Source organism: Ascaphus truei, chromosome 3 (assembly GCF_040206685.1).
Source record: "Ascaphus truei isolate aAscTru1 chromosome 3, aAscTru1.hap1, whole genome shotgun sequence".
NCBI classification, from domain to species: domain Eukaryota; kingdom Metazoa; phylum Chordata; class Amphibia; order Anura; family Ascaphidae; genus Ascaphus; species Ascaphus truei.
The window spans coordinates 148,591,987-148,605,617 of NC_134485.1; the positions used below are offsets into that span (position 1 = coordinate 148,591,987).

The following is a 13,631-nucleotide window of genomic DNA, read 5'->3' on the forward strand; positions in this document are numbered from 1 at the left end:
AAAGGATTGCAATAGAAAGTGTCAGGATCCGTGATCTGCAACGCGCTCGGCGCACTCAGCACTTACCCCAACCCATGATCGGGTCCCCCGCTCCTTCCATCATCCATGACGCTTCTCTCCCTAGGCGCGCACGGATGTTAATACCACTCTCTCTGGTCCCGCCTCCAGACTCTGCCCAAACGGCAACTTCATCGGCGCGCAGCGCGCACATGCGGTGCGTAGTCAGCGCATGAGCTGCATCATCTATCCTCTTCAGGGATCCTCCCCACAACTGTCTCCTGTACCCTACCAGCCTATCACGGTCAGTCTTACTGATGGGCCTCCTCCTGTCTGCTACCTCATTGGTACCTGTGTCCTATTTATGCTCAGCCGGCCCACTGGCAAATTGGCTGAGCATTAATCTTTGTATGTTGTGGTGTTCACTGCTACTCTTACCTCTACAGTCTTGTCTTGCACTCCGGTTCCTAGCTCCTCTGTTTCTGACCTCGGCTATTCTTCTGTACTCTGCTCTTCTAAACTCCTGACTCCAGCTACCAACGACATTCTCCAATCCCGACATCGGCTAAAGTACCTATAATGATCCGCACCTCTCCAACACCAACCTCGGCAAGTATCTATGACTATCCATACCTCTCCAATCCCGACCCGGCTACTTCGACCAATCTATACTCCAGACACGCCCACGTGGCTGTGGGTTGATGTTGTATATCTATCCCCACCTCCGCCTCGCAGTCGCACCTTGTTTGTGGTGAGCACTCCGTTACAAAGTAAGATCAACCCTAAAAAGTTTTTTAAGTCCCTTAATAACAAAAAAATGAGAAAAGAAAATTTAGAACCCTTTCAGTGTGAGATGGGCAGGCAGATAATTGGAGATAAGGAAAAAGCAGAGGTATTAAACACATTCTTTGCCTCTGTGTTTACCAGGGAAGAATCCATTTCCATAGTAGTGCCACAGGAGGAAACAACAACCTCCATAATAATGAACGATTGGTTAACTGAGGAAGACGTTCATAAGCAGCTTGAAAAAATTTAAGTAAATAAGGCACCTGGCCTCGATGGCATACATCCAAGAGTTCTCAAGGAGTTAAGTTCAGTAATAGCCAAACAATTACATTTAATATTCAAGGACTCCATTTCCACAGGTTCAGTACCACAAGGTTGGTGTAAGTAGATGTGTTGCCTATATTTAAAAAGGGAGTTAGATCACAACTGGGGAATTACAGACCTGTAAGCCTAACTTTAATAGTGGGGAAACTACTTGAAGGTTTAATACGGGATAATATTCAGGAATACCTAATGGAAAACAAAATTATTAGTAATAGTCAGCATGGATTTATGAAGGATAGATCATGCCAAACTAACCTTATTTGTTTCTTTGAGGCGGTAAGTAGGAATTTAGACCATGGTAATTCAGTTGATGTTGTCTACTTAGATTTTGCAAAGGCTTTTGATACGGATCCACACAAGATGTTGGTGTACAAAATAAAGCAAATTGGACTCAGTAATAATGTATGCACCTGGATTGAAAACTGGTTGAAGGATAGACAACAGAGGGTTGTCATAAATGGAACTTTTTCAGGTTGGGCTAAACTCGTGAGGGGAGTACCTCAGGGATCGGTACTGGGACCCCTGCTTTTTAACTTGTTTATTAATGACCTTGAGGTTGGCATCGAGAGCAAAGTCTCCATCTTTGCTGATGATACTAAATTGTGTAAGGTAATAGAATCAGAGCAGGATGTAATTGATCTGCAGAAGGATTTGGAGAGACTGGAAACGGGGGCAGGTAAATGGCAGTTGAGGTTTCATACAGATAAATGTAAGATGGGATGCAAGAATAAACAGGCGACTTACAATTGGGGATAAATTGGGGGAATCCATGATGGAGACGGATTTAGGAATGCTTGTAGACAGCAGGCTTAGCAATAGTGCCCAAAAGCATGCAGTAGCTGCAAAGGACAAAAAATGACGCTTGCCTTAACAAGCGAGAAAGACCCCTATACAACTAGCACTCAGGGACAGAACGGTGTAAAAACATTAAATAATAACTTAAATAAATGTATACAAAAAGGAGTGAAATAAACACACAACACTACAGTTTAATGATTAAAAATAGTATTAAATCAAATATTGAGTTAATATAAACCACCTCCAAGATATTGGGGGTGGAAGATGAGGACTATAGGGCACTGGCACCATGCAATGATAGATAGTATTGCAAGTGGTACCTCAGGGTGAGAGGGGAGGGAGTGGTATATTAATGAATATGGCCACCTTGAGAAAGCGTCAGAGTGACGCGAAATGATCGTCGGTGGTGGGCTTTGCTTAGTGACGTCACTGGTCAGCGTGCAGGCATGATCATGGCGGTCTCCCTCGGCTCTTTTGAATGGGGAATCGCTGCCTTTATATAATAGGTTTCTGGTTAGTTCCCCATCCGGCAGTTTAATGTTCTGTGGTGTTCATGAATACACCACGCCGGATGGGTACTTGCAATGGTTATCTGCTGCAGCTAATATGTGCTTTGAATTTGACAACAATTACTTATGCAAGCTGTGTGATCAATTACTAGCATAGTGATAGTCCGTTTATAAACCAGCTACCTACTATACTGTGCTAATCTTATTGTACCCATATGTATAGGAATCTCTCTGCACTGTATTCCGTATAAACTACATATAACATAATAGCTACTAAGCCCTATGCCTTCACTGAGTATCTGAGCAGCAGTGCTTTGCATTATACACTGCGCTCATCTGACTCTGGTATTAAGATATCTAACAATACCACTGTCATTCTGTTTGAATGGATTCCCTGTTTCAGTGAACCACGTATACAATGTATTCAGGGTCTCCACTCTACAGTATTTTATCCTAGCTATATAGTAATCTAGTTCATGTAAATCACTTATATTTTATCTGCGTTGCGAATTTGGACTTTTAGGCTTTAGTCACTACCATTGGTGGAATCACTGTGCGCATGGCTGCTATCAGCCATTAATATACCCAGGTCAAAAAAAGTAGATTTTAACCCCTTAGGTGCTCAATAGAATGAAACGGGTGGTGCCTTGAAAGGATAAAGTCATGAAAACCACACCACACTGCTATATGAAGCAGCATAAAAGTATAACCTGATGTCTCTCCCAGCGGCTGGCTCAGAATGAGCTCCAAATACGCCGAGATAGAAAGAGTCACGGTTTGTAGGTGGTGTGGTATACTTGATCTTGATTGTGCCTCGGTATCTTCTGCTGCCACGCTAGGCCAGATGTAATAGCCTTGGCTCCCGTGTGGAGCGTGGATGATTCCGCCGCCAACCCTCCTGCAACAGAACAGTCGCAGAGGGCGGTCACATGACCGGCGGCTCAGGCGTCGCTCCGAAATGACGAGGAACAGCGTGGGATCAGCGTGTGGACTCAGCACCTACCCGGCGTGCCTGCAGTGAAATGTAGATAGAAGAATCTTCCCGCAAACAGGACAGGCAAACGGCAGCACAGCAATGGATGAAGAGAGGAGATCCTCTGCATTTCTCACGGGACACACAGATAGTCCCGTGAGAAATGCAGAGGATCTCCTCTCTTCATCCATTGCTGTGCTGCCGTTTGCCTGTCCTGTTTGCAGGAAGATTCTGCTATCAGCCATTAGCATCCACTTTATCAGGTTATAATCAGCTCATTTATACCATCTAGGGTGTTTAACATCTAGCCCTATTATCTAGAGGTAGCTACTATAAGATCCTCTTGCTGTTGCTGTTTATCACCTGTGTCGTACACCGTGGAATGACTATATTTCTTTCAGGGTAGATTGGGACGTGTGAGGAATACATATACCTATTACACTCTATCCTCACACACTACACCTTTTGTGGGTATATATTCATTAATATACCACTCGTTCCCCTCTCCCCCTGAGGAACCACTTGCAATACCATCTATCATTGCATGGTGCCAGTGCCCTATAGTCCTCATCTTCCACCCCCAATATCTTGGAGGTGGTTTATATTAACTCAATATTTGATTTAATACTATTTTTAATCATTAAACTTTAGCGTTGTGTGTTTATTTCACTCCTTTTTGTATACATTTATTTAAGTTATTATTTAATTTTTTACACCGTTCTGTCCCTGAGTGCTAGTTGTATAGGGGTCTTTCTCGCTTGCTAAGGCAAGCGGCATTTTTTGTCCAGTCCTTCTTACCCCTGGCACCCACACTTATATAGACTGTAGCAAGAGCAATTTTCTTTCCCTCCCCTCCTTTCCCTTTCATTAGTAGCTGCAAAGGCAAACAAGATCTTATCTTGCATTAAAAGGGCAATGGGTGGAAGGGAAATAAACATAATTATGCCCCTTTACAAAGCATTAGTAAAACAACACCTTGAATATGGAGTACAATTTGGGGCACCAATCCTAAGAAAATACATTATGGAACTAGAGAGAGTGCAGAGAAGAGCCAGCAAATTAATAAAGGGGAGGGACAATCTAACTTATGAGGAGAGGCTAGCTAAATTAGATTTATTTGCATTAGAAAAGAGGCATCTAAGACGGGATATGATAACTATATACAAATATATTCGGGGACAGTACAAGGAGCTTTAAAAAAAAAAAACTATTCATTCCAAGGGCAGTACAAAGGACTCGGGGGCATCCATTTAGGTTGGAGGAAAGGAGATTTCACCAGCAACAAAGGAAAGGGATCTCTACAGTAAAGGCAGCTAAAATGTTAAATTCATTACCCTTGGATACTGTGATGGCAGATACAATAGATTTGGACATATTTTTAGAAGGGAAAGGTATACAGGGATATTCCAACTAAGTAAACATGGGAAGGATGTTGATCCAGGGATTAATCTGATTGCCAATTCTTGGAGTCAGGAAGGAATTTATTTTTCCCCTTATGAGATATCATTGGATGATATGGCACTGGGTTTTTTTGTTTGCCTTCCTCTTGATTAATAAGTAAGTACACATATAGGATAAAGTATCTGTTGTCTAAATTTAGCATAGGTTGAACTTGATGGACGTATGTCTTTTTTCAACCTCATCTACTATGTAACTATGTAACTACTTTTGGACATTCAATTTATAAACACTTTTGGGGAATTATTTTTGGGGAAAAACTTGGGCCTATCATTTTAAATTTCTGAAATATACTTGTTATATTTGGAAACCATTTATTATTGACTACCCCTAATATCACATCTAGATCTCCAACATCTCACTTTATTGAGTGGTTTTGTACCATATTTTTGCACTTTGTGGAAATTTATGCTGTCTAACTTCGTCTATCTTCCATTTTTTGAAAACCCATTAGGATGTCCATTTTTGTAATGTGTTACGTAGTTAGATATTCTTTTGTACTTATGTTTTTGTCTTTGATTTTATTGTGATTTGTATATATGCATGTATACAATTTATGATACATGAAAGGTATCCCATTTAGTTGCCCTATATCACTATACTAGAATTTAAGATTGTATTTGAGATACGAAGGGAACATCTAATTAGAAGTTCAACTATGGAGCTAAATCAAGTCATTTTCTTTAAAAAAACTTGGACTGTAACTTGCGAGAGCCAGGAATCCCTGAGGAAGCTGCAAACAGCAGTGAAAACTGTAGGGCGATTGGAGTGGGCGGAAACTTTGAGGCAGCATTGAGGATTCCAAGATCAACCCCAGGAAAGCCAGGGCACATGACCAGGTAGCTTTAGGAGGTCTAAGCTGAAGTGCTACAGAGAGAACAACGCCAACACCACACCTACACAGATAGGAGGCTCAACCAACATTAATTCTTTCCAATGCTTCTGACACTTGTTTGTGCGTTTTACATTTTGTGGCATTTGTTTGTGAGTTTGTTATGTGAGTTTTCAATTTTAAAACTGTATAGATTATGGGCATTTTCTCTTCTGATTTTTAAAGCATTCATAGAGTTTACACCTTACACTGCAGATAACAAATGATCACCACCCTTGAAAACGCTTGACTAACATTTACACTTGTGAGTGAACTGGAAATTGCTTTTGAGCAAAATTCTATGCTGTGACATGTTGCACTATTTTTTTTCTCTTTCTTTCTATTTTTTTCTATACCCTGACATTATACACGCCCTAATTCATCTTGGATATTCTACTACAGACCATTTTGAAAGTCTGACTTTTTTGGAACTAGATTTAATCTATGGGTTGTATATCAATATTGATAATGTTGTGACACACAAGACTTTTAATGCTGTGAAGATATTTGCCTTAAATTTTTCCTTTACATACCTTATTAAGTGTCTGTGTGGTCAAGTATATGTAAATGACTACCAAACCCTTAAAAATAGAATAAGTCAATACAAGTCCACAATTAGATGTCAGCAGATGTCATTATTATCACATTTCTCAAAGGCTGGGCACGCTGTCTTGCAGCTAATGTATCAAGTGATTAAATCTGTCCATAAGCCAAAAAGGGGGTAGTGACAGAGCGAAACTTCTCAAACATAGAGAAATGTTCTGGATGCAAAAATTGGACACAGTGTCACCTAAAAGAATGAATCAAGACTATAACGTGTCATTATTTCTTTGAGGACTAATAGTAGGGGGACAATTGGGAGTGATAAAGGTTGCTGGTGGAACTCCCATCCCATGTGAAACTGTATATACGTGACAAAGGTTACACACATACTTCTGTAGGTCTGCAAAATGTGTACATTTTTTTTTTACATAGTCTTTCATTCTATTCCCTTTGTCAGGCTATGTAAGAGATGTGTGCAGAGGTATGCAATGGAGACCGTTTTGAAGGTGAAATTAAAATAAGGCTTTTTTGTCTTTTCCTTGAAACAATACAGCAAACAAACATACATAAAACAAAAAAAAACACATCTATCCCTGTGTATGGGCTAACTTACTTCCCCAGTCCCTCTCTGCAAGGCAAGGGGGTGGGAAATCCCCTTACCCACTTATCACCCCAAAGTCTTAACAGTATCTTAACGCAGGTGGCCCTCCAGGTCAGTGGTGTCTGGGTAGGTGTCTGCTTGAGGGTCCAGACATAGAGGTCTGGCCCCATTTTGTCTTGCTCCCAGAACATAGCCCTCCTTTACCTATGTCAGCTCCCTTGCGAGCTAAGAAATCTCTTTCCTGTGTCTCACATGACACTCTTTCACAGAGCTCTCATTAGGCAGGTGGTCTGGTCAATTGCCTGGCTGCATTTATATAGCACAACAAGTTAACTCAAGGTTAACAAAAAGAACCCAGTTAGCTGCACTCAAAGTAATTTATTCAGCTATAATAGCCTGGAATACCAATTGTCCCACTAGGTGGAGTATAATAACTCCTACCTAATGACACACTAGAGTGAGTATAATCTCACAAAACAAAAATAAAGAAATTTTATTAATACATCTGCGACGACATTAAAAATCTATACATAACACACAAAATGCTAAAATCCCCTATGGGGCGATTTGTGACACAACCAGACTGAGAAAATAGCTAGTATAGAGACAGCTATTAGGGTGGTATGCAATGACACAATTTGTAACTCGGTATAATACCAGTTGCTAATCAACCAAATAAATACAGATGGTATTTGTTAGTATCTACACATCTGTAACTAACATCAGTCTAAGTCAAAAGACACAGTGGGTAATATGTAGTTGGAGCTTGATGTGTAGTAAGAGCTCAGACCAAATGTGACCAGTGTTAGTGTAAGCACACTCAAATTGAGTACCTGATAGGTCCACAATGAATACTGTATATGACCACACTCAAAACAAATTGAATGGTGTAATGTAAAATCTCTGAGGTAAATAGCATTGCTAAGAATAGTGTAATTCATGTGTGGCAGCATCAATCTTCGTGACTCAAAATATACACAATATAATCACATTAAGGATTATGATATCACTGCCTTCAGTAAGGGGTAGAGAGGGTGACTCAACAAGGACAATAATGGATTAAACACACAATGGCTATGATAGAACTGATATTCTAAGTGGTATCCTAGTCTATGATGAATTAAGGCTCAGATCAGTTATGTAGGAGTGTATTAGTAGTTTGTTAAATTGCCCTTTAGAAGGTCAATACGGTTCATGTGACTTTAATAGTCATTAAACTGTATACCTATCCCCCCACCCCTGCGCATAGCACTAGACCATTCCTAGAGGTATTATAATTAAGAGACTAGGGTAGCTGATGACATTAGAACATAATGATTTATAAAAATGGTGAAAAAATAAAACCTTCATTGAGGCCATTGTGTGTAAATTATGTATCCATTGGCACTCCTTTTGAAGGAGTCTTTTGTCCCAGTCACCCCTGCGAATCCCCCAGAGGATATGCTATATGCCATTGAATTGTAGCACCTAGCTGTCCCCTCCATGTTCTCGCCAGACATGTCTAGACATGGGGGTTTCCGTCTCATTGCGGATTGACCCCAAGTGTTCAAGGATCCTGATTTTAAAGGGTCTATGGGTCTTCCCCACATATTGCATTCCGCACACGCAATTTATCAGATAGATCACTCCCGTGGTCAGGCAATTTATGAATTCCTTTATTGTGAAGGTTTTTGTATTGTAGAGTCAGAGAATGTTTTAGTGCATTTAATGGTGTCGCAAGCTTTACACCTGCTGCAACAATATGTACCTGTCTGTAACAGGGGAGTAATCCCTGTTCAAGTAATGTGCCTTTAATCTAGCAGTGTGGTGGTTAACTGCTGGTAGTCAATTAATAAACACCACCTGCCTTATTTAGATTGCTTACAAAAGCCTGTCTGTTGAGACAGGAAGTGACTCCTTAGCTCACTTGTGAGCTGACCTTTGGAGACAGAGCAAAGGTGCTTGAGTCTCCCAGGAGAGACTGACCAAGAGAACACAGATCTCTGGAGCTGACCATGTCTTTAGCTCTGCCAGAAGACACAGCAGAGCTGATTTCAAGACACAGGGAAAACTACTAAACCTGAAGCTGACACACCCTGAGGGAAGGGAGCTGAACCAGGGACTGAGAAGATTTTCCCTCCAAGAAACAGAAGTCTTTCATTCTTAAGAGACTTCTTATATCTGCTTATTTCATGCTATGTGTTTGGGGCTGGGAGAAATGCTTGACTAAGGGAGATGTGAATTAATTGCATAGTGTTTCACTAGAAATACTCCCAAGTGAATAGAAGCTTTGTCCCCCCCCCCCCCTGTGTTTGGATGGATTTCCTGATGAAAAGGAAAAGGCACAATAAAGCCTTATTATAATTTCACCTTATAAAAGTCTCCAATTGTTTACCTCTTTGAACGTCCGTCTACACTTTCGGTTTTGGTACTAGCAATGTTCTTGTTGGAGTGTCTTGAAAATGGCTATGAACCAGGTGGGCTTTGATATTTCGAGCACGCCTACAGGTCATACTTGGAGTGTTTTCCAAATTTTTTTGTAAATCCATGTCCTCCATTAAAATATGCCAATCCTTTGACATGATATTTCTTAGACTCCAGAGTGGCAGTTAAAAAAACAGGGAAAACTGCCAGGCCCTGCTTCAAAGGATCTCGTAAAATCCTGAGACCACCCCTAATGAGGGGTGATAGATAGGACACCATGAATTATGGTTAAAGATTCACCATATTTTTGATAATTCTCATGTTCCAACCCACACTAATGTAAAATAGGAATCTGTAACAAGTATGAGTATGATGTGAGAGCTTATCTGTGTTGCAAATGTTAGGTAATTTGTTTCCCTCTCGAAATTAGAAGAGGGGCTATCAAACAACGGTATATATGCGTGCGTCAAAATCATCCAAACACAATGATGGGGGTAACATTATATTACTCAGATTGATTAGGAAATTAAATTATTATTTTCTGTCATAAACCCAGCACCAAAAAGATTGATGAGTGGGAGATAAGATACACCCATAACAGGTGGTCTCTCATATCTGTTTCTTGTCAAAGGAAAAGTTGTGTTTCTAAGGGTGGTATTTTAGTATCTCTAAGGGAGAATTCATCTATAGGATGGTTATATCTATAACTCGTGAATTTTCATATTTCTTATTTCATGGGGCCTCTTGGATCTAATATCATTCGTTGGTAATATAAAGGTCTTCTATTTTACCCCCTTTTACTTAATAAAACTGTCTGCATTTCTATATTGTATGTTTTTGTAATCCTTCCTTTCTGTAACAAGCACTGCACACTTGTTGTATATTAAATCTAAATGTAACTTAATAAGTACTGTCTTTGGGCTCTAATTAAACATATTACACTTTTTAAGAGATTGTCCACTTTTTCAGACACATTTTACTAAATTGTTTTTTTAAAATGTTAAATACATATTTTTCTAGCATAAGGGGAACCGAGGACTCCTAAGGTTTTAAGCCCTTAAATTTACCCTGGTTGTGGTAGCTTAATTGGGTTGTAGTGTGACGTATTCGGGTGAATTAGTGCTACTTTTTTTGTGCCCCCTGGGGAGGTAAGCCAGCTTGAAAGAATGTTGCTTTTAACCCCTTTCACATACACATCATGAGAATATGGGTAACTTGTATGTGACACTAATATTAAACTGGGTTGATCAATATAGATAAACTTTGTTAGAGACTGTTATATGATAACGATCGTACGCTGTATTGATATTGTTGCTATGGGAGGGAGTCGGGTTACGCTCCGCTACTTAGCTGAGGATGTCACGCGTGAGTGTTTTAATACCGGATGTAGGGACTGTATCAGTGATCGTTACATGGGCCTTGTTGGCCCAATGCCCTAGTCCTTCGCTAATGTTGCACAATTCAGTATGACTGTCGTGATTGCCTGTTTTTAATATTATAAAATGTATTGCTATCGCTTTTTTTTTGATACTATGAATAAAGAAGATATCATGCTTTAAAAGAAGTTGTATACCAAGGAGTGCTGTGACCTTCTATTTCTACATCAAAAGATAAATATAAAATATATGTGAGGGGAAAAAGAGGTGAAGGGATCCTTAAACTTAGGGTAATTAAAGCGATCCCATTTTACTAAGAAGGAAAACATTTTAGGACTGATACAGTTAAGCCTGATTCTAGCATCAAGGCAGCACAGGTGAACAGCCAGACCCCCAACACTTTATCTCACATCTTCTTTAGACAAATTATTTCTATCAGTATATGTCAGTATTTGATAACTTATCAAACTCCATCAGTATTTGCTATCCTGTACATTATCAATTAATTTTCAGGTCACTACAGTATCTTTCATATTTCATTGTTTCGGGCTGTGCAATACATTGACATCATAATAATTATAATATAGTGATAATTTGAAACAAATGTAGTTTTGTAAACCTTAAAGATGTAGGTCAATCTGGTTTTATCTGGTGTTAACAAAGCCACTAATGTTCTGTAGGTTTAAATATTGCAGCAGTTGTCGATCGGCTGATTCAGACAATATTAAATCAGGCCCTATATCTCAGAGACACCAGCCATGATGATAGCAAAGGGTCAGATATCAATCCTGATTCACATTACAATCTTCCTTATTAAACATGTGCACATAAGTTTTTGTACTATAGAAATCTAACATGCATTTTTTCCCTCTGCACTTAGACAATAGAAAATATCAAAGTGTATCTTCACGAAAAGGAGCTTTGGAAGAAGTTTCATGAAGCAGGCACAGAAATGATAATAACGAAGGCTGGCAGGTCTGTGGAAAATTTACTGTGTTACAAGTTGTGCATTGGTACTATTTATTGTTTGGGTGCTGAGGATGGTAGCTTCTCTTTTACTTAAAAATTATGCTGCAGCTTTACATAACATTATCTGGTACATTTTCCCTATTCTTTACTTACCTTAGTTGTTATTATTACCTCACTTATGATGAGATTTAACTTTAGCCTCAGATTTGACATGACAAATGGAGGACAAAGCACAAATTAAGTATCACTGCTGTACGTTGTAGTAATAGCAGTAGTATGATCCTGTTACATTGAGTTATAGTTTTCACTAATGATGAATAAAATAACTTTGTTTTTTACACAAAGTTTTCTAAGATAATGGGTACAAGAGGGGGAAGGTTACAGAAGAGAAAGAGGAAGGGGACAGACGGGGGTGAGGAGAGGGAAAGTACAGCGTATGCGACAGTAAGATTAAGAGTACATACAGCAAGTGTCTGATTAGAAAGACAAAATAAACTCACAATTCAGAAATTAGGGATCCACGGCATTAGAGGGCCAGAAAAACCAGACACCATCAAGAAAACTCATAAAAAGGCACACAATATATCAGAGAAGAATCAAAGTTTGGGTTGGGGCAGTAGAGTTAGCAACGTGGTGGCTATTATAAGCCAAACAAGGATGCCAGACTTTGGGGATTGAGTACAAGAATCACAGAGAAAACTAGTTAGTGTTTCAATTTCAAGATTCAACCAAATATTACTTTTATATGTAAAATAGAGGGAGGTTCCCATCTCAACCAAAAAGCTTAACATAATAACTTTTAATGAATAGTCGCTGCAATGTGACATTTGTAATACATAGTCATTTTATCTGCCAGTATAAAAAGTGAACAAAAATAAAGGAAATAAATAACTTTATCATAAATACCTCTAGTAACCAAGTTCATGCTTTAGATGCATTTCTTTATAATATGTATATGTTCTACAAGTAATGATCTTACACTTAAATCTCATCCCTCTACCCCAACCAGCTATCAAATTCAGAGATAGGTATGGGGTATTACATTATAGTGACATTCAGTAGGTCAGTCATTTTGCATTTCGCCCTTTAGCATCTTTATTGAGTCTGATTTTTGATGGGTTTTCTCAGTAGATTAGTGCCAGCTGAGACCTGGCATTTTACTGAAAGTGGTAAAAGACAATGACATAAAACATTTAAAATTATACATATTTAACACAATGTCAAATGCTAGTGTAACTTTACCTTAGCTATGCCATAGGGTTATAAATCAAAGTAATTCACAATGCTTGGTAAAAATAAAATCAGATTTATAGAAGAAAGTATAAAAACAATTCCTATGCATTTGATACTTACAACTTTTTTGAAATAGAGAAAACAAAGAATTTGGTATTTTTTCCTTTTATAATTGTATATTGTTTAACACTTTCCTAACTCCTAAGTGTCGATGGGTGTTATCACAATTTTCCAAATGTACAACTAGAGTAAAAAAGAAGGAATCGAATGTTCTAAAGAAAAACACATATGATTGTTCTTTATGGGATGTGTTTGTACTCCGATTTGTGAAATTGGGAGACTTTGATTAAAAGCCCTATCTGTATCAATGGGCTTCAGGGGTTAAAACCATAGTAACACTGTAGAAATTTGGCACGATACAGCACTAGTTTCAAAATATTCAACTGAGAACAGTGAATAAGACAATAGCTAGAGCAAAACAGGAGGCTATCTGAACAAAGTAGAATCGAGTATTATGATTCTTTAATGTCCCAATGCTGATTTTAAAAAGCTAGTAAAAAAGTGAACAACAATAAGTGGGTTGATTGAGAGAGCATTTATCTTTATTTGATAGCTGATGCCACTTGTATAATACCAAATTTTAGAATTAAGTTAATTCCTCAGATGCCTAACTTTCCTTGAAAATAACTTAGATATTCCAGGCATAGGTGATTCCAAAATTCTGATCTCTTCTTGGAAAAAACAGTGTGGCCGAAAAAAAAGAGTATTTATTATATTTATCATATTATTT

At 38.7% G+C, this 13,631-nt stretch overlaps 1 protein-coding gene across 1 annotated transcript in view; it reads left to right on the forward strand.

Moving 5' to 3' along the window:
* The window catches only part of TBX4 (T-box transcription factor 4), a 490,915-nt gene that overhangs the window by 60,339 nt on the left and 416,945 nt on the right, over positions 1-13,631 (forward strand). The window contains exon 4 of the mRNA XM_075593341.1: positions 11,520-11,614. Within this exon, the coding sequence (XP_075449456.1) occupies positions 11,520-11,614 (95 nt within the window). The remainder of the gene's footprint in view (positions 1-11,519; positions 11,615-13,631) is intronic.